This window comes from Pleurodeles waltl, chromosome 4_2, assembly GCF_031143425.1.
Source record: "Pleurodeles waltl isolate 20211129_DDA chromosome 4_2, aPleWal1.hap1.20221129, whole genome shotgun sequence".
NCBI lineage: Eukaryota > Metazoa > Chordata > Amphibia > Caudata > Salamandridae > Pleurodeles > Pleurodeles waltl.
Genome location: NC_090443.1, coordinates 27,043,031 through 27,064,248, shown reverse-complemented (window position 1 = coordinate 27,064,248; position 21,218 = coordinate 27,043,031). Strand labels below are relative to the sequence as shown.

General features: G+C 43.5%; 1 protein-coding gene across 9 annotated transcripts in view; it reads left to right on the top strand.

The window, feature by feature from the left end:
• Positions 1-20,065, top strand: part of PALM3 (paralemmin 3) — a 164,598-nt gene extending 144,533 nt beyond the window's left edge. For all 9 annotated transcript variants that reach the window (XM_069230457.1, XM_069230460.1, XM_069230459.1 and 6 more), the window contains one exon: positions 17,244-20,065. In XM_069230457.1, the coding sequence (XP_069086558.1) occupies positions 17,244-19,762 (2,519 nt within the window). In that variant the 3' untranslated portion in view covers positions 19,763-20,065. The remainder of the gene's footprint in view (positions 1-17,243) is intronic.
• The last annotated feature ends 1,153 nt before the right edge of the window (positions 20,066-21,218 follow it).

The following is a 21,218-nucleotide window of genomic DNA, read 5'->3' as shown; positions in this document are numbered from 1 at the left end:
ACATGAATTGGCAACCATCATGCATATGGTTATAAAATTACAAATATGTATAAAAATGCATCTTGCAACACAATATACAACCCCTCTCAACAGGGCTTAACAAGAATCACAGTGAAGCCTCTAGGGTTTGTCAGAATGGATAGCGAAAACCAAAACCCTTGCCTAAGCTTGTAATCTGTGACAATACATGTAACAAAATACCTGATTATAGCCTTTAACACAATTTGATAACAACCACCTGTTGCCTTTCACAGTTAATCAGCCAGACCAACTGCCTTTCTCATAACATTTAATAATCAGCAGACCAGACCTATGGCATTAGACATTACATTTCCCAGTGCACCAATCAGGCCCTTAACTTGTCACCATAACCACCTGGGATTTACAGTTTCAAGCATAAGCTTTTCCACAAGGCAACCATCAAAAAACATACAGTCATAAAATTAGAAAGACATACAAAATTACAGTTGACTAACCAAAATACAATCTTTCCCAAAATTCTAAAATGGCTTAATAAGGATTCTCACCTTCTGCATCCACGGTTTACAACCAGGGTAATCAAACAACACAACCATTGCCTACTGAGATCCCATGTAACAAAATACCTATTTGTAGGAGTATTAATAAGCCACAGTTAGATGACTATTTAGGTTAACATATGCTTTTCACAATAAATACAGGAGGCTTAGTGCCTGTATCAAAGCATTTCATAATAAACCCATCAGCCCTATAACTAGTCATGGGTGGTAAACTCCGCTCTGCAGACGGAGTTTGCTCCTTCCGCTCTCCAGGCGGATTTCAGCAAACCTTCGTCACCTGCGCTTAGCGGAGTTTACCCGTGCGGCGGCACCTACAGAGTGGAAAACATGACTAGAAGACTGCCCCTAGTTTTTCAACTTTGTAAACACAAAAGCTCACAAGCATTTGCAATGCAATGGGTCTTGTGTTTGCTCGAGTTAGAACTATTAACGTTGTAAATTCCTAACTGGACTTTTCTTGCCACATAAATTGAAAATGAAAAGTAAAACAGTTGACATAAGCAAGTCAATTCAAAATGCCACAGCCACCATGAGGGTGAGCGTGAAGGAGAGACACAAAAGGAAAAAAAAGTTAACACGCAGTCAAATATATTGGCAAATGTGCAATTATCCACATAACAGGGTCAATGGCCAAGGCGATAACAAAACTGCCCCAAGGAGGGACAAATGTAAAGCATTTACCAATGATAAGAAAGGATTTCTGAAAGGCAAGCCCATGAAGAAGTGATAATGATGGGCGTGCAGTGGGTGTGGTTAAAAGTCCACAGATAAATTACAACAGGCCAGAGCGCTTGCGTGCTCGACCTAAAAACAAGTTTATTTGCCCATCCTGCTTCCCATTGCTAGTACTTTGTGATTGGCCGTGCGAAGATATTGCTTGAAACATCACAAATGATACATTTCCCCTAAAAACAGAGCAGTCTGGCTGCCAAGCAGTCACCCAGCATTATGGTGAGGCATGGATCTGTCTGAACACAAGGATTCAGGGCCACCTAATGTCTGCCTCGAGAAAGTAATTTATATCATTTGTATCGTAAAGATTTCTTAAAACTGCTGCTGGTCCCTTTAACACTCTGGCATAGGAGCATTCCATTCATGTAATTTCAGTTACTTCCACTACCCCAGTACTTTTGTTGATTGACTTCTGTGTGTTAGTCAGTCCAGGTACTTTCACTTTTGAAGTGCTGATATTATATGGTAAATTCTTGCCTGCATGTGTGCTCCACACAGCACTGCGATTCCATAAAAAAGTGAGGTTTATTGTTCGAACAAGGTGGAGCTTCGGCTGGGGTTACTCTTATACACAACAATAACAGAGCACTTACATAGCCTTAATGCAATTAGCTTTTTTATCTGCATCCCTGGCCTGGTCCTAGGTGGTTAATGTAATTGTTTTTGTGCTTCTAGTTGTTCCAAACGCTGTGCTTGAACTACAATACCCTGCACACCTGCTCAGGCCTGTGACAAGTGCTCTGTTATTGTTGTGGATAAGAGGTCAAAGCAAGCAACACAGTAACAGGCTGGGCGGGAGCGTGCAGGGGACTGTATTTCAAGCATAACGTCTGAAACAACTAGAAGCCCAAAGGAAACTACATTAACTGTCTAGGACCAGGGCAGGGATACAGATAAAGAAACAAAACGCATCAAGGCTATTAAAGATTGACACTGTATGGGTGAGATTCCGGTACGAGGGAGCAGTGGCGCAGTATACTTGGGCGGTAATCGAACCAGGCAGTTTTAAACAGTGTCTTTTGTTGGACTCGCCGCAGCAGCAGCCATGATCGGGATTGTGAGATTGAATGAGGGCTCATTGTTGAAAGCACTTAAGGTGCTTTTGAACCCGCTAAGCCTGCTTAGCGCTATTATTTAACACCTGGATATGGGCAGGCATTAGGGGACCTGTGGGCCTTTTTCCATGGTCAGAGACCATGGAAACAGCCCCCAGGGACACTCCCATCCATCCGCACCCACACCTGGAGGACACCTAAGAATGGGGGTAAGTCCAGGTCGGTATTTTTTTTGTTTTTTTCAAAGTGCTATAGGGGGGGGCCTATCTTGGGCCCCCTACATGGCACAGTACCTAATGGCCATGCAAAGGAGACATAGATCCCCTGGGCATGGTCACTGGGCTGGGGAGCACGACTCCTGTCCTAACTGAGACAGGAGTCATATCCCTGGGGTTTTAATGTCGGAAAATGATGCTAGTCTGGGCAGGGCATTTTTTTGCCTCTGCCTGCACTAGTGTCATCCTCTGACGCTAAACCCTCTGTTCCCTCTCCGCCTCCTGCATCCTTTTCTATGACGCTATCCGGACCTTACTTCCGGCTAGCGTCATACCATAAATATGACGCCCGGCTGGCGTCTTGGTATGGCACTAGCCGGTGGGAAACCTTTTGAGGCTGAACTGCGCTAGCGCAGTTCAGCATCAAAAAGTATAAAAATGGGCCTGACACTGTAAATTATGTAGTATTCTTAGACACCTTCGCAGCATTACAATGTTGTCTGTGCCCCTTGGAGTTCAAACTCAAGAGACCATTCCACTGCTGGATCAGGAAGCTCAATAAATAAACAAAATAATCATCAGTATGTGGATAGAAAGCACTTTTTTCTGTGGAAGCACACAACATCTGCCCAATCAAAACATGTACTACCCACTGTGAGGGTAGGGTATCCAACAATTGTGTCTGACTTCGCGTAGTGATCAGAATGCTTTCAAAGGGTTGATAAGTTAATTTTTCCAGGTACAACAGAAACTTATTGGAAGGTAGTCTGGGTACGGGCCTTCCCCAGCTTCAGGAAAGGAGTGGCTTTATAAATTTTGGACATTTCTAATGATCTATTGACTATTAAATATCTGCTCTCAGGAGTACAGTGAGGGCATTTTTAAGGAAATCTACGTAAGATTCTTAAATGATGGGGTTGTTGATAGAGTATGGATTATAATGGAATAATTCAAATGCCCAGAGTATTTCTATTTTTGGAGGCATGGACATATTCCTCCATGGTGGTGGAGGTTTTTGTTTTTGTTTTTATTGAATTCTAAATATGTGGTGAGGTTTTTGTCTGCTCTGTTAGGTCAACAGTATTTGGTGAAGATGATTAGATGAGCTTTTGAATTTACGGTGTGATCATATTCACCCTTTAGAGAGTTTAGATCATTTAGATGTTCTTTTTCTCGTCTGACAATTTACATTATAATTTTGAGAATTCCCCCACTAAGAAGTCTACTCTGTTGTTGTTGTTTTTGATTTCTTGGTCACTATACTATGATCATAACTCAACAAATTGTGCTTGGAAGGTGTCCCAGGGCATACGTCAGGAGCTATATGTGGGAGAGTCGTATTTAAGAAATGTATAAACTGAATTTTGGGTAAGCTGTATTGAAAATAGGTCTTAAGGAAGAAATTCATACATTCTCTAATTTTTTAGATGCTCCTTAGCTCAACCCATATTGAATATTATTGCGATACTATGAATGATCTGAAATTAGAATAGGCTGTATTTTTGGCTCAGAGGCACTTCCCAAATGAGCACGATCTACTAGTATGCGGTCTATTCTGGATATGAAAGCTTTGGAGTAGAATTGAAAGTCTCTACAGAAAAGGTTCTGCAATCTCCAGATGTCTTTGAGACTGTGTGTCTTGAAGAGACTGACCATTTGTGAATAAGAGATTTTAGGACTTCATTTGCAGGATGTGATTCTGCCTACATTTCCATCCCATGGTAAGTTAAAACCTCCACCCATAATGATACCTATCCCCTGTGGTAGATGGGAGCGTTTTGTTTAGCTGTATCCAAAGCTGAGTTATCAGCTTTTGGGAAATATATGTTCAGGACATATAGGTCAGCTGCATTCTTTCGCAGTACAGTGAGGAGTCATCTACTTTTGGTTTCAATGTTGTTTTCTACCATAAGGAATGGTAAACCTGAGCTCCTTCAGAAAAGTATTAGTAGATCATTTTTCTTTTTGAATGCTAGAGAACATTCAAAATCAACCACCTGTTTGTTCCTCATCTGAGTTGCTTCCCTACCCCAATCTTTGTTGCTTGCAGGAAGATCACAACTCCCCTGATATTGTGGCAGTAGTCTAGGATTTTTTTAAACTTCACAAGACAGTTAATGTATTTTGTATTAAAGGGTAGAATGTTTTAGTTTGCAATTGAATTTTCATTTTAGTGGTTAGAGCATATATGGTGTGAAAATGTTAAACTATATCACCAGTCAAGGAAGCATCAATGGTGAAAACGATGTATAAACTAAGTGCCATCTTCTTAACCCCTTCGCTGCCAGGCCTTTTCCCCTTCAGGTGCCAAGCCTTTTTTTGGCTATTTGGGGCAGTTCGCGCCTAGGCCCTCATAACTTTTTGTTCACATAAGCTACCCACGCCAAATTTGCGTCCTTTTTTTCTAACATCCTAGGGATTCTAGAGGTACCCCCCAGACTTTGTGGGTTCCCCAGAAGGAGGCCAAGAAATTAGCCAAAATACAGTAAAAACTCATTTAAAAAAAAAAAAAATGGGAAGAAGGGGCTGCAGAAGAAGGCTTGTGGTTTTTTCCCTCAAAATGGCATCAACAAAGGGTTTGCGGTGCTAAAATCACCAGCTTCCCAGCTTTCAGGAACAGGCAGACTTGAATCAGAAAACCCAATTTTTCAACACAATTTTGGCATTTTACTGGGACATACCCCATTTTTATGATTTTTTGTGCTTTCAGCCTCCTTCCAGTCAGTGATAGAAATGGGCATGAAACCAATGCTGGATCCCAGAAACCGTTAATTTGCTGAAATATAAAGAGTAAAAAATAGCTATCAAGAAAACCTTTGTATTTCCAAAATGGGCACAAGATAAGGTGTTGAGGAGCAGTGGTTATTTGCACATCTCTGAATTCCAGGGTGCCCATACTAGCATGTGAATTACAGGGCATTTCTCAAATAGACGTCTTTTTTACACACTCTCTTATATTTGGAAGGAAAAAATGTAGAGAAAGACAAGGGGCAATAACACTTGTTTTGCTATTCTATGTTCCCCCAAGTCTCCCGATAAAAATGATACCTCACTTGTGTGGGTAGGCCTAGCGCCTGCGACAGGAAATACCCCAAAACACAACGTGGACACATTCCATTTTTTGACAGAAACAGAGGTGTTTTTTGCAAAGTGCCTACCTGTAGATTTTGGCCCCTAGCTCAGCCGGCGCCTAGGGAAACCTACCAACTTGTGCATTTTTTAAAACTAGAGACCTAGGGGAATCCAAGATGGGGTGACTTGTGGGGCTCTGACCAGGTTCTGTTACCCAGAATCCTTTGCAAACCTCAAAATTTGGCTAAAAAAACACATTTTCCACACATTTTGGTGACAGAAAGTTCTGGAATCTGAGAGGAGCACAAATGTCCTTCCACCCAGCGTTCCCCCAAGTCTCCCGATAAAAATGATACCTCACTTGTGTGGGTAGGCTTAGCGCCCGCGACAGGAAATGCCCCAAAACGCAAAGTGGACACATCAAATTTTTTGACAGAAAACAGGTGTTTTTTGCCAAGTGCCTACCTGTAGATTTTGGCCCCTAGCTCAGCCGGCGCCTAGGGAAACCTACCAAACCTGTGCATTTTTGAAAACTAGAGACCTAGGGGAATCCAAGATGGGGTGGCTTGTGGGGCTCTGACCAGGTTCTGTTACCCAGAATCCTTTGAAAACCTCAAAATTTGGCTAAAAAAACACATTTTCCTCACATTTTGGTGACAGAAAGTTCTGGAATCAGAGAGGAGCCACAAATTTCCTTCCACCCAGCGTTCCCCCAAGTATCCCGATAAAAATGATACCTCACTTGTGTGGGTAGGCCTAGCGCCCGCGACAGGAAATGCCACAAAACGCAACTTGGATACATCACATTTTTTTAAAGAAAACAGAGGTGTTTTTTGCAAAGTGCCTACCTGTAGATGTTGGCCTCTAGCTCAGCCGGCACCTAGGGAAACCTACCAAACCTGTGCATTTTTGAAAACTAGAGACCTAGGGGAATCCAAGATGGGGTGACTTGTGGGGCTCTGACCACGTTCTGTTACCCAGAATCCTTTGCAAACCTCAAAATGTGGCTAAAAAACACATTTTCCTCACATTTCGGTGACTGAAAGTTCTGGAATCTGAGAGGAGCCACAAATGTCCTTCCACCCAGCGTTCCCCCAAGTCTCCTCATAAAAATGGTACCTCACTTGTGCGGGTAGGCCTAGCGCCCACGAAAGGAAATGGCCCAAAACACAACATGGACACATCACATTTTTTCACAGAAAACAGTGCCTACCTGTGGATTTTGGCCTCCAGCTCAGCCAGCACCTGGGGAAACCTAGAAAACCAGCACATTTCTGAAAACTAGACACCTAGGGGAATCCAAGATGGGGTGACTTGTGGGGCTCTGACCAGGTTCTGTTACCCAGATTCCTTTGCTAACCTCAAAATTTGGCTAAAAAAAACACATTTTCCACACATTTTGGTGACAGAAAGTTCTGGAATCTGAGAGGAGCACAAATTTCCTTCCACCCAGCGTTCCCCCAAGTCTCCCGATAAAAATGATACCTCACTTGTGTGGGTAGGCCTAGCGCCCGCGACAGGAAATGCCCCAAAACGCAACGTGGACACATCACATTTTTTGAAAGAAAACAGAGGTGGTTTTTTTGCAAAGTGCCTACCTGTAGATTTTGGCCTCTAGCTCAGCCGGCACCTAGGGAAACCTACCAAACCTGTGCATTTTTGAAAACTATAGACCTAGGGGAATCCAAGATGGGGTGACTTGTGGGGCTCTGACCACGTTCTGTTACCCAGAATCCTTTGCAAACCTCAAAATGTGGCTAAAAAACACATTTTCCTCACATTTGGGTGACAGAAAGTTCTGGAATCTGAGAGCAGCCACAAATTTCCTTCCACCCAGCGTTCCCCCAAGTGTCCCGATAAAAATGATACCTCACTTGTGTGGGTAGGCCTAGCGCCCGCGACAGGAAATGCCCCAAAACGCAACTTGGACACATCACATTTTTTGAAAGAAAACAGAGGTGTTTTTTGCAAAGTGCCTACCTGTAGATTTTGGCCTCTAGCTCAGCCGACCCCAGGGGGGCAGATCAGCCTAATTAAAATAGGCTGATCTGAAATGGCCTAAAATAAATGTGCCCCCCAGGGGAACGACCCTTGCCTAAGGGGTCGCTCCCCTTGCGTGAAAAAAAACAAAAAAAAACTCCCTGGTGTCCAGTGGTTTCTGCCCCCCTTGGGGGCAGATTGGCCTCATAAAAATAGGCTAATCTGCCCCCAAGGGGGGCAGAAATGGCCTAAATATAATTTGCCCCCTATAGGAGTGACCCTTGCCTAAGGGGTCGCTCCCCACATCTAAAACAAAAAAAAACAAAAGTATCCCTGGTGCCTAGAGGTTTCTGCCCCCCCGGGGGCAGATCGGCCTAATAATAGGTCAGAAAAGGCCTTAAAAAAAAATGCCCCCCCTGGGAGCGACCATTGCCCAAGGGGTCGCTCCCTTATGCCAATTTAAAAAAAAAGAAAACATCCCTGGTGTCTAGTGGGCGTTTCAAAAGCCGGATTGCTTGAAACGCTTGGAGAGACTTCAAAGGGGAGGAAATACATTTCCTTCCCTTTGAAGCCTCTCCGGGCCTCCCCCACGTGATCGAAAGAGAAAGGCAAAGCATTTCTCTTTTGATCGCGCTGGAAGCGGGGGAGGCTCTGTGATTGTCAGCGCGCGCTGACTTCACGGGGGGTGGGGAGGGGGGTCGGGGGTGGAAGGGGAAGGGATTCCCCTTTCAGCCCTGGCCTGGGGGGGTGGGGGTGCGGCCCTCGGGGGAGCGCTAGCACTTCCCCCGAGGGCCGGTGGCAGGACGTAATGGTTACGTCCATGGCGCCACACGGGCGCTGCCATGGACGTAACCATTACGTCCATGGCGGGGAAGGGGTTAAGACTGTGATAGGGTAAATCCTTGGGTATAAAGCTGAGAAACTAGTGAATTAGCCAAATCAGTTGCTGGCAATGTCCGTGAGCGACCAATAGGAAAGTAGCAAAGAAATGTAAGGGGGAGAGAAGAAACGTACCCAAACTAAACAAAACATAGTACTGGGAAAACCAAGGACCACACCCCTATAACACATTTGTGCCCCTTGCCCGACACAACCCCTGAAATTAATGATGTAGAGTGGTGGAGACAACAAGTTGCCAGAAAGCCCCAAAACCCTTTGATACAGTAATTTGATTGCTACGTATATGTTGTCTTACATGCATGTACAGAAGCAGAGGGACAAATGGTAGAGCGAGCAAAGGAGAAGACTTAGGTGTCATTAACCAAAGCTATTACATTTTTGAATGCTGGTTTGAGATTAGATAGCAAATGGTATTCAAAGTGGTAACTTGTTGCAGACTAATACTTAAGTGAGGTCAAGGATGCAACAGATTTTTAAAGTTACAAGTTGAAATTTACAATGGGCGAAACATTTGGAGATGGCCAGTGGTCAGAACGACTGAGAAATAGTCGGGCATTGCAGCATCGGCCCAACAAGGAGGATAAGCCAGATGATGAAGCATGTCACCAATTCCTAGATGAGGTCTCTTGCTCCTAAACATTAAATGCTATTTGATACTTCCATTAACTTATCCTATTCAAACCATTAGTGTGGATCTCTTTGGAACTGCACATCAGTAGTTTGAAATTTCAGTGATTGAGAACTAAAAAGAGCTTGTACTGAAGTAGGAGAAAGTAGGTTCCAGCAGGAACCTTGAACCAGGTGAGTGTCACCTTAGCAGATCATTTCTGACTCATTAAAGTTTGAAAAAAGTGAAGGTCATAGGATCTTCGAATACAAATGTTTTTGTTTTTGTATGTGATCTTGAATTGGGTTGGGCCAGCGAATAAGAAAAGAATTGGCATGTCTGTCTCTAAGAGTTTTTCTCTTGAAGAGGCCTTTCCACACTTCATACTGCCTTTGGAGTCGTTTTTTGAAATTCCAATTTTTTGTGACATTTCACATTATATGATGGTGTTTCCTTATATTTAAGAATGTTATCTCCATGTGGTTTTAAGCCAGTCTATTAAAATAACAGCTCTTAGAATTCTCATTGACCTGGCTTTCACAGTTGGCACTCTGTGGGCCCCCTCAAACTTGTGCTTCCTCCTGTCAGACTTGGTGCTCAACGTTTGGGGCCTCCAAGATTCAAGGAAGGCCACATATGTGGTTGCTGTGTCCTCCAAGTCTTCAGGGAGGCCAACAATTCAAGGGTTGCCTCTTCTGGTGTGGTCTTCCAGCACTGTGACTTCTCTTTCCAGGACTTTGATCGTGCTTGAGCGGACCTCCAGCTCTTTTTGGATTTTCAGCTTATTGCCTTCCATGTGGCTGATTCTTGTTTCAGTTTTGCTGACCCTTCCTGTTAAATTGCGGAAGTCTTTTCTCATGACAGTAATTTCATTTTACGTAGTGTAAGTTTTTGTTTTTGTGGACTGTGTCAGCTCATGTAGTGCTGTCAGTCTCTGGAGGATCAGATCCATGCATGCTACTGTGTTGTTCCTCTAGTTTATCAAAGACTTTGGGACAAGAGGTTAATACGTAGAGCGTTTTTGACCCTATCTCCCTTTTTAACATTTGGATCTTTTTCCTCAGAATCCGACATCCTTAGCGGGCCTATAATTATTTCCTCACAGACAAGCTCTTAAGATGATCAGTAACTTAGTGTTGTCAGCCTTCATTAATTGGTTGCACTCTTGGAAAGATGGGAGTTAGAGGAGGCTTTCATTAAGATAGCATTTAAAGAAATGTTATTGTGGGTGCTGAATCAAGGTTGAAGTTTGACACTTGTCAAAGCTAGAAAAGACAATGCTCTGATTTAGTAGTGTCTTGTTAGTCCATGTTATGAATAAGCTGAATTGCAGAGTAAGCTCATTTACAGGTTAAATTGCAGGTTGCCTTGGAATTTACAGGTTGTGAAGGCTTCACTGAAGGTGTGGTGGGTTCGGGTCTCTGTGTAGTGACTCCATTGTTCTGGTACCTAGAGACCCCCAAGATGTGGAGTGGAACGTGATCCACTGTTCATCTTATGAGGTCAGGGTCACCTGGAAATTTGGGTCTTGGAAGTTGTGAGTGGGCCTTAATTGTTGGCATGATCCCTGAAGCAGGTAGATGTATAGGGCACTCACCCTTACCTTATATTTGGACTAAGTCACACTAGGGTGCTGGTGGGTGCCATTTTATGAGCACTGAATGGACACCACAATTGATACCTGATGGTTGTATGATGGTTGAACGCAGGAAATGTGTATTCAGTTAGCGTGTTGGCTAGGTCCGGAGGCACGTCTGTGTAGGGAGCAGTCCTGTAAATATGACTAGGCTGAGATTGTCACATCTTAGTGATGACATATGCCATTTTGTGAGGGTCAATTAGTGCTGTAGGGTTGTCGTGACTGTTCTCTGGTGTCTGCACAATGTTTTAAGTCACCTAGTGTGATATGTCTGGGTCCCAGTGCACGTTCGTCACACACACTGATCACCTCCCTTAGTTCTATACTTTGACTGGCTCAGCTCATTTTCATATTGTCTTGCGGGCGACAGGTGTCCAACATTGCATGTACCCTAGAGCAGGAAGGCCTTCTGATTTTGTCTGAGCAGAGAAACAGCTATCTTGCTCTCTTGTATCCACAGAGTCCTCGGACTAAACAGCTAAAGCCACCAAGGCGTTAGTGTCAGTAGTGGGTATAGAAAATCACCACTTTGGGGAGATACAGTGCGGAGCTTCACTAACGAGAGGTCATTTTCCTAAGGCGCTGGCCATGCTGCCATTACTGTGATGTGGTCCTTTTGAGCCATCACCTTCACATTGGTCAATATGTTTACGGAAAACTTTTGTGCCAATGACAGTGCATTCAGCATCAAGAGTCTTACGGAAGGTTTATATTCAGTTTTTTCTTTGACATGCTCCAATTTTAATACTTTCTCCCCATTCTTCAGTAGATGCTTCTGTTCTCACAGCCACTTTGGTAAAACGGTATTTGGATCTCCTTTCATTCCTTTTGTTGGTTGTTATGGCATCACCATTTTAAAGTTTATGTATGTTTCAAGACAACCACTAGATTATAACAATATCCATTTGACTGTGGAGGTGGTCATCAGATTGTTCTTCCTGCTGACTCGTTCTCAAATACCATAATGTCAAAGAATACTTTCACATACTCCACTGTCAGATATGCCTTAAGTTGCATAATCACATTCTGAACTAAATTGTCCCTTCCGCAAAGGGAAATGCTTTTGTCTTCACCCTATCTATAACATGCACGATAATTTGATGTTCTGTGCACGTCACATTTTTTTCTTTCCCTCATTTACTAAAACCCCAGCTATTGTATCTCACTTCTGCTATAGCTCTTACTGGCCAGTCCTCTAGGTTTAGCTAGATGTGTTACTAGAAACCTGGGCAGTCACTGTAGATGGGGATTTGTGAACAGTCGACATGCCTGTTTTATGTCACATAGGAGCACCCCGAACTGATAATGGTCCCTGCCTACACTGGATTGTATTGCGTCTTGTGCCATGGGTGCATAGTCCATGGAAGTGGACATGCTTCAAGGTGATTGTGCTCAAGGGCCAACTTAACCGAGCACCTAACAAGCTAGACAGGACCCTTGACCAGAATAAGAGTCCGTCGGCAGGGAATTGTCTTGGGACCATACCATCTCATCTGAGGACACGTTTTGCAAGATACAAAGTGGCATATTTATACGTTTTGATGCAAAACTGCACTAATGCAGTTTTGCATAAAAAAGTTTAGCACAGTCTTGCGCCATTCGAGCACCAGCCAGGCTCCATATTTATGGAATGGCGCAAGCCGATGCAAAGGGTTGGCTAGCGTAAAAAAATGACTTTAGCCAGGTGGGGGTGGCAGTTTGTGCACCAAAAAATGATGTTAGGCTGGTTAGAGGCAAAAAACCATCCATACCACATGACTCCTGTCTTAGAAAAGACAGGAGTCATGCCCACTACCCCAATGGCTAGCACAGGAGACTAGTGTCCCCTGGGCATGGTCATTGCACCCTGTGCCATGCTGGGGGGCCCAAGTTGGACCCCAATGGCACTTTAATAAATAAATAAAATACCTCTACGTACCTGGGATGGGGTCCCCTGTCCTCTGGTGTCCCTCTGGTGTGGGTGTGGGTGTTTTTAGGGCTTGAGGAGGGCCCCTGTGGACCCATTCCATGGGGTTTAACCACGGAAATCGGTTCACAGGTCTCCTAGCGCATGCTCTGACCCAGGCGTTAACTAATGGTGCAAAGCAAGCTTTGCACCATTATTTAGCCCCTCTTCCCACCCTGCGCCATTTTAGCACAGGGGAATAAATATGGGGCTTGCACCATTTTTTAGATGGGAACGCCTAACTTGCATCTCATTGACGCAAAGTAGGTTAACGCATCTAAAAAATGGTGCAAACTCCCATATTTTGACATTACTTGTGTCTAATGTCAAAATATAAATATAGAGTTATTACGCTAATTCGGTGCAAATGGAAACTAAATATGCCTCAAAGTGCCTGATAAGTATACTGCTTTACTACAGCAGACATGAAATTCCGATTTAGACATTTTAAGTAAACAACACTACTTTGCAATGAAAGGTGGCTGAAGAAAATGTGTGGCAAAGTGCATGTTTGTGTTTTTCACTGTCATCTTCTCGTACATTTAGCAGCTAAGGTGGTGGGGCAGGACCAATAGCGCTGGGGCACAGGCCAAAAGAGCCCCCTGTCTACAGGTCCTACTGAAGAACATCAACCCACGAGAAAGTAAATACTGCTTTAATGCAAAGACCCAGTTTAAATGTAAATAATGCTGGCCCGCACTTGTGGCACCATGTTCTAAAGACCCCTCTTCACACCACAGCTCTGCAAAATCATTGATCCTTCTGGTGCAGAGCCGCCTGGCAACTACCGTTTTGCATTGCACACACATGCACCTCAACCTTGCTTTGCATAAATTTTTTACCACAGGTCCTCCAACAGCGATCTGTTTCCCCAGAAAAGTGGGGTATTTCAGATCTATTATTCAGGTTAATTATGGGGTGCTAGTGGTTGTCTGAATAGCCAGTCTCCCGTCGTATCTTAGTCTCCCCACTTCTAAATTAAATACAATCTCTTCAGCAGACTGGTGTGGTTGAACCACTCAATGGACCAGTCATTGTTGGAGACTGTGATCCGCTGGTCTTTTCTATAGTCACTTTCCTGAAGTAGTTGTCTTTTTGATGAGCACGGCACTGTCCCAGTGTGGAGTTTTCCCTCTGAAAAAAAGCCTTCTGGTATTCCCAGTATTTGTGGCTTATCTTAAGGTGTTCTTGGTGTGAAAACTTTTCTCAATGTCTCAGAACGTTTTAATCTTTTTTGATTGAAGGGTCTTAATATGAGAACTTAGTCCTCAACTTGGTTGTCCTGTCTGTGTTATCAAATTTTCAAGGTGGTTGGCAAAGAGGACACGGTTATTGTGTCAGAGTAGACAGTGCAGAAAGTTGTTGTTTTTTACCATATCTGGGATCAATGTATTCTTTTCAAATATGATGGTCTCCCTGCAAGCAAGGTCTTACATGTGTTTTTTGATAAGAGTTCAATATTAGGATTCACCAAGTAGCGCTAAATTTTCATTCAATAGTTCAGGCTCCAAATGTTAATTGTAATAACATTGTTTCAGATCGCAGTCGACCAGATAGCTCAGCTGTCTGGTTTGCTAAACGAATCTTAAAGACATTCAGAAAGCTGACCTAGGAATGCATTCTGTCAGTTGCTTGCCATTGGCTTTGTGTTTTGTAACTCACATTTTCTTGCTTTCAATTAGGTGGCTTTATTAGCTTTAGGTTGTCCAGCTTGAGTTTGTACCTCCCTTGCCCAAACCTTATTTACAGTATCCTTTCAAGTGCCCTCTTTCTGTAAACAGGCCTGTAAATCTTGCTCTTATCTCGTCAAATTTGCGGTGCATTCAAAGACTATGGTCAAATGTCAAGTGCTGTCTTCCGAGGAGGCTTGTTTACTTTTCTTTCTCTGACTTCAAAGAGAGTGTATTTATGTGACAGTCTTGCTGGTTACGGGTAGGAAAGAGTCTTTTTTCTAGTGCACGACAACATTGAAATGAACTGTGTAAGCATTTCAGTATATATCAGAATTCGGAACACCAATGAATTTGTTGTTTGTTTTTTCTGAAGTGTGTTGGAAACAAATACTGTAATATGCTCAAAACAAATCATTAGACTAGGTGATGCGATTTCCACTCTTTTTCATCTGCGCACTGCATACTTTTATTAGTAAAACTGTATGCCTGAGCACATATAATGATCATTTCAATTTAAAATGTGTTGTCTGTAACGGCAGTTGCTGTCACAACATGGATATTCCACTCTATGCCATTGCACTGTACTCTATGCCACTACACTTTATACCACTCTGCACCACTGCACTCTACTCTGCACCACTCCACACCACTGCACTCTACTCTGCACTACTCAACTCTATGCCACTTCCAGCTACGCCTCTCTACTCTACCCTCTACCACTCTGCTCTATGCCCATGCACTCTACTCTACTCTACAACCTTGCACTCTTCGCCACTGCGCTCTACACCACTCCAATGTAGGCCACACCAATCTACACTGTACAACTCCATACTATGCCACTGTACTCTTCACCACTCTGCAACAGTGCATTCTACGCCACTGCACTCTGTGCCAATACACTCTACGCTAATGCACTTAACTCTGTAACACTCAACTCTATGCCCCTGCACTCTATGCCAATCCACTGTACGCCACTCAACATCTCTTTATTCCACGTCATTACTCTATGCCTCTCTACGCAACTGCACTCTACCCTGCTCCACTCCATGCCACTTCACTGTACTCTGAAACAATCTTCTCTATGCCACTGCACAACACACAACTGAACTCTGTCACTGCACTTTGCACCACTGCACTCTACTCTGCATCACTGTACTCTCTCCCACTGCTCTCTACACGACTGCACTCTGACACTCTGCAACATTGCACTCTTCATTACTGAACTCTTCACCACTGTACTCTGCACTACTCTACTGTACGCCACTGCACTCTGTGGCACTATACTCTGCATCACTCCGTGTTTCTCTACGCTGCACCACTCTACACCAGTGCACTCTATTCCACTCGACCCTACCCTGCACTGCACACCACTTCACTCTATGACACTCGACTCTATTCTGCACCACTGCCCTCTGCATCACTCAACTCTTCGTCACTCCACTCTGCAACACTCTACTCTATGCTACCCTACTTGATGCCACTCTACTCTGCACCACTCCACTCTGCACCACTCCACTCTACTATGCTGCGCTCTAATCTATGCCACTGCATTCTATGATGCTGCATTATATGCTGCTGAATTCAATGACACTGCATAATGCCACTGCACTCTATGTCACTATACTCTGCAACACTCTACGCCAATGCACTCTACACCAGTCCACTCTGCTCTGCCACTCCCGTGTATGCACTCTACGCAATTCCAATACACAACACACTCTGCCACTCCCCTCTACAACACTCTACTCCACTCTTCGCCATTCCACTCTACGAAACTCTACACTACTTTCCTCAATGCCACTAACATTTAGCCATACGTAGCAGCAGCTACACTGGTGTACAACATGGCTAAGCTCGTTGGCAAAGCCAATAACTCTTGCATAGGCGAGATCTACTGGTTTTGCCAATGCTGGTTGTATACAGCACTTCATGACACACTTCAGTGGTTTCCAAACACTGTAAGTAATAGTTATAATTACCCTTAGTCCTACTTCATGTATTTCTGGTCCGCATATCACATCATCATACTAGTTTTCAAATGACTGGGGTGTCTTCCATGGAAAAAGACTTTGTCAGCAAAAAGCATGCTAATTCGGAATAATGGGGGCAAACTGAACCTCTTTTATGGCAAGGGGGCATTTCTCTACATTCCAGAAGTTCCCTTTCTGTTTACAACACTTTCTCGTAGATTTGCACCAGTCTATGGATTTTCAAGATTCTGGAATTCTCAAAGTATTCCAGGAGCAAACCTGGGATACTGCAATAGTCAAAGCTGTGCAGGATTACTCAACACCGTTAGCTGTTGCACAAGCGTAATTGTACTTAGTGTAGAATTACACATGTGAAAATGCTTTACAAAAATAAAATGTTGTCTAATGAGGAAAAACACACACCCTTATACCCCTCTAATTTTGAGAATAATCGGTCAGAGGAAAAGGATATGCATAAGTCTCAGACCGTTTTGAAGGTAGGAATTGGCCAGGACAATAATGTGTGCTTACCCAGAAACTCACATTGTTTAGGGGCATTTATGCCCTGTAACTCTGACTCCCCATCCATAGGAGAACGCTTACGGTCACGCAATATTATGTAGTTATGGAGTTATTATACTTCTGAGCATATAGATTTGCAAATGCAAATTCAGGTTTAAACATATCCAAGAAAGCAAAAGTTGATTTTATACATGTAAATATCTGGACAATCGGGCCTCAGATTGTGATGGTATCCTCAAGGAGGAGGTAGTCCTAATTATTTTTCCTGTTACTCCTAAGCTTATCAGCTGAGGTGGAAGAGTTGCAAGCCTCTGGGGTGGGACACAACTCTTAAATTATATAGGAGAGACTGTCTTGGTTGTCTTCCTAAGATCTAATTTGTTTTTTCTTTTAGCTCAGTCGTCAATGCACAAGAGCTCAGAGTTCAAGGACAAAGGCGACAACAATACGCTTCAGCCACATCATGGGGATGCAGCCCAAGAAGACATCCTTCATGCACAAGCCAATGGGGTGATGGCTAACTCCATAGATATAGAACCAATTGCAGAGTTTTCCTTGAAAGAAGTGGAGATTCGAACAAGCTCAGTTTTTCGTGGAGAAACGGATATAGTATCAGAGGGGGAAAAAGTGGACAGTTTACACTTAGAAGCTGCTTCACCAAACAAGATGGAGAACCACAGAGAACAGGTCCACATGGAGAATGGACTAGAAGTGGGAGTAAGCAATAGAAATACAGAAAAGCGTCTTGAAGAGCCCCACAGTCATGTTTTGAACCTAAATGCTCCCGAAATCTGCCTAGATAGACTAATGAAGTCACACATGGTGTCAGAGTCCACAACATCATTCCCTGAAGGGAAAACATGCACAGAGGATGTAGATCTTGGCAGTACTAGGGCTCATCAACTTGCAGAAGTGAAAGCTGACAATGGATATATCAGCCTTGTATCAAAGGATGCCATGTTAGCAGCAGCAGATCCTGGCACAGGGCTCGGTACAGTATTACGAGCTGAGCGGGTCATGATCACGGAGGATGGGGAAGAGGTTCTGGTGAAAGCTTTGGAAGGATATGTTTCCAATGAGGTTCCACACAACATTGAGTGCCCAGAAGACCTTCTCAAGAGACACACAAAAGGTATTGGAAGTGGCCATTTAGGGGTAATGGAACAGGACAGTGACAAAACTCAAAATACCTTTAAAGGAGTGGACCATGTACAAGCTGTTCAGGAGATCATAGGTGGCAGGTTGCTTAAGGAAATAGGCTCTCAGGGTGATTCTCAAGGGGATGCATCAACAATCATGGGGCAGGCAATCCCAGGAAAGATCAGCACTTTTGCAGAGGGAACACTATCCACCATTGGACAAAAGCCTGCTGTCTCCATGGTTTCAGACGATCAAGTGAAAATAATCGTAGAGCAGAAAAAGATTATCTCACTTAAGGGGGAAACTGGAGAACTTCCAAACCAGATACCAGCCGCCGTAGAACAACTGTCATTGATACAAGAGCAAATCCCAAAATTAAAGCTATCAATACAAGAGCCAATGTCTAATATTCAGGAATCCATCCATGAGCACATCTCAGATCTTCAGGCGTCAATCCACGGACAGATCCCAAGTCTACAGGCATCCATCCAAGAGCCAATATCAAGTCTCCAGTCAACCATACAAGGACATATACCAAGCCTACAAGCATCTATCCAAAAACCAATCTCAAACTTAGAAGCATCCATTCAAGGACAGAGTCCAAAACTACATACATCCATTCAAGAGCCCATCTCAGACATACAAGCATCCATTCAAGAACAGATCCCAAATCTTAAGGTATCCATCGATAAGCCAATCTCAAATCTACAAACGTCCATTCAAGGACAGATCCCAAATCTTCAGGCATCCATTCAAGAGCCAATCTCAAGTCTACAAGCATCCATCCAAAATCCAATATCAACTCTACAATCAGCCATTCATGGACAGATCCCAAATCTTCAAGCATCCATCCACGAGCCAATCTCAAACGTTGAAGCATTCTTTCAAGGACAGATCCCAAGTCTTCAGGCATCCATTGAGGAGCCAATGACAAACCTACAGACATCTATAAAAGAACAGACCCCAAATCTACAGTCTTCCCTGCAAGAACCAATATCAATAATACAGTCATCCATCCAAGAGCAGGTCCCAAGCTTACAAGCATCCATTCAAGAACCAATCTCAAACCTAGCAGCATCCATACAAGGAGAGTTACCAAGTCTTCATACCTCTATTAAAGAATCCATTTTAAGTGTGGAGTCAACCATCGAAGGACAGATCACAAGCCTACAAGCATCCACTAAAGACCGAATCTCAGACCTACATGCATCCATTAAAGAAGAGATGCCAAATTTAGAAACATCCATTGAAGGACAGATCCCAAGTCTTCAGGCATCTATCAAAGACCCAATCACAAATTTACAGACATCTATCCAAGGACAGATCCAAAGCCTTCAGTCATCCATCGAAGAGCCGATTTCAAGTGTACAGTCATCCATCCAAGGACTGATCCCAAGCATACAGGAGTCTGCTCAAGTACAGACTTCAGGTCACATGGTAGGAAAAACTTTACAGAACGTAACAGGGGACTTTGGACAAACATTTATTACAGCACATAAGGATTTTGAGAATAGGAGTCCAGAACAGCAGCCTCTCCTTGAAGAGGTGAACCTCTCTGAGCTCCCAGTACCCTCACTCCAGCATAGTCTTCAACTCAGTACCACACCTAAAGATGTACTCACAAAACCACTTAATACCAAAACCCAGGAAGGACCAGCATACACTGCCCACACAGCACAAGCAAGCCCACACAGGAGTACAGACACTTGTGTTGATGGTATCGGGCAAGGCAGGCCCAAGCAGAAGACCTGCCAGTGCTGTTCCATTATGTGAGCACAGAGGGGCCCTCGGTGGCCGAAGAGTCACACACAATCTCCCGCTGCACCCTGGAAAAATATACAAACCACACAATCAAGTCCCTTCACTCCAGCACCTTGCCTACACAGTGTGCATGAACTTGCCAGGTCAGAGTACCTTCTCCAAAGTCACTTACGCATGATCCACAGAGACTGTACCAGGACACAAAGCAGCTGATAGCAATGCACTGATATGAAAGCTCACCATGTAATCAAACACTGTGAAAAGCATTAATTTATATTGATATAAAAATGTTAATAAAAAAAAGTAACCTAAGAACACTGAAGATTGCATTCCAACCTAGATAGTATTACTGGGAACAGTGGCAGGTGACACTTGCTCCACTCCTACTAGGACAGGTTTTGCCATATCTGCCACAGCTTCCAGTCTCTTCACCCTAGCACCCCACCTACATAGTGAACACAAACCTGCCAAGTGTGGAGACCAGCTCAAGGTTTATGCAACTGAACCATGGCCCAGGTTAATCATGTAGTTGCCCATATGGAAACGACATTTCACAAAGTATGGACAATGTACATGAGTATAGGACAAATACTTCTAAATTCCAATACAGCGCTTCACAAAGTATTGTTCTTAAATCAAGAAAAGGTAATCAAATTATGCACATTTAGCCAAAAGTGTGTTACTGCAATGGTGACACTGTGTGGGTCTAAGCAATGGATTATTGTAGGCTTGCTGGAAAACCAGAGAAACTGGGGTCAAAATATGGAGTGTGAAACTTAACAGAATGTCACATTGTATCTTTTAAGGTAGTGATTTAGCTTTCCAGAAGGAGTCACCTGAAGTTGGTCTACTATCACTTCAGGATAATCCTATTTGACAAGCCAGTCCTACCAGATTAGGAACAAGTGAATAACCGGAGCCATCACACTGATGAGCATTTTAAGAGCTTCAGGAAGAGTAAAAGAGAGTGCTGCCAAACTAAGATGGTTATTTAAAGTTATGCGGAAGCAGGACATCCACCAAAAATTGGCAAATGTCCCATCCACCCATTGGATTGTAAATCCATGTATACCCTCAAAATAAGGAGGACTGGAAACTGTTTTATGTAGACTTGGGCAAGAACTTTAAATAGAGTGGGCAGTACATCCAACCATTTTTTGTGGCTGTCCTACACATGACAAACTCTAAATAACCCACAAATTGTCCTCCTGAAGCAACAAAGTACCAGAGTGAAAATAACAAAACTGCATGGGACTGTCAGCATAGGTGTCCTGAACGTTCAGGGACAAATGTCAACTGAGTGTCTCTCATGCATGGAGGATCTGGGCTGGTGTAAACACCTTAAAGTTTTACTTCTCTGGAAACATGCTCAGAAATTCTGAATCCAAGAAATAGCAGAGGCCTTGCTCTTTTATGGTGGTTCAAGAGTGACCTGCAGCAACATTTGTTGTGCCGTTCTTTAGTAGAA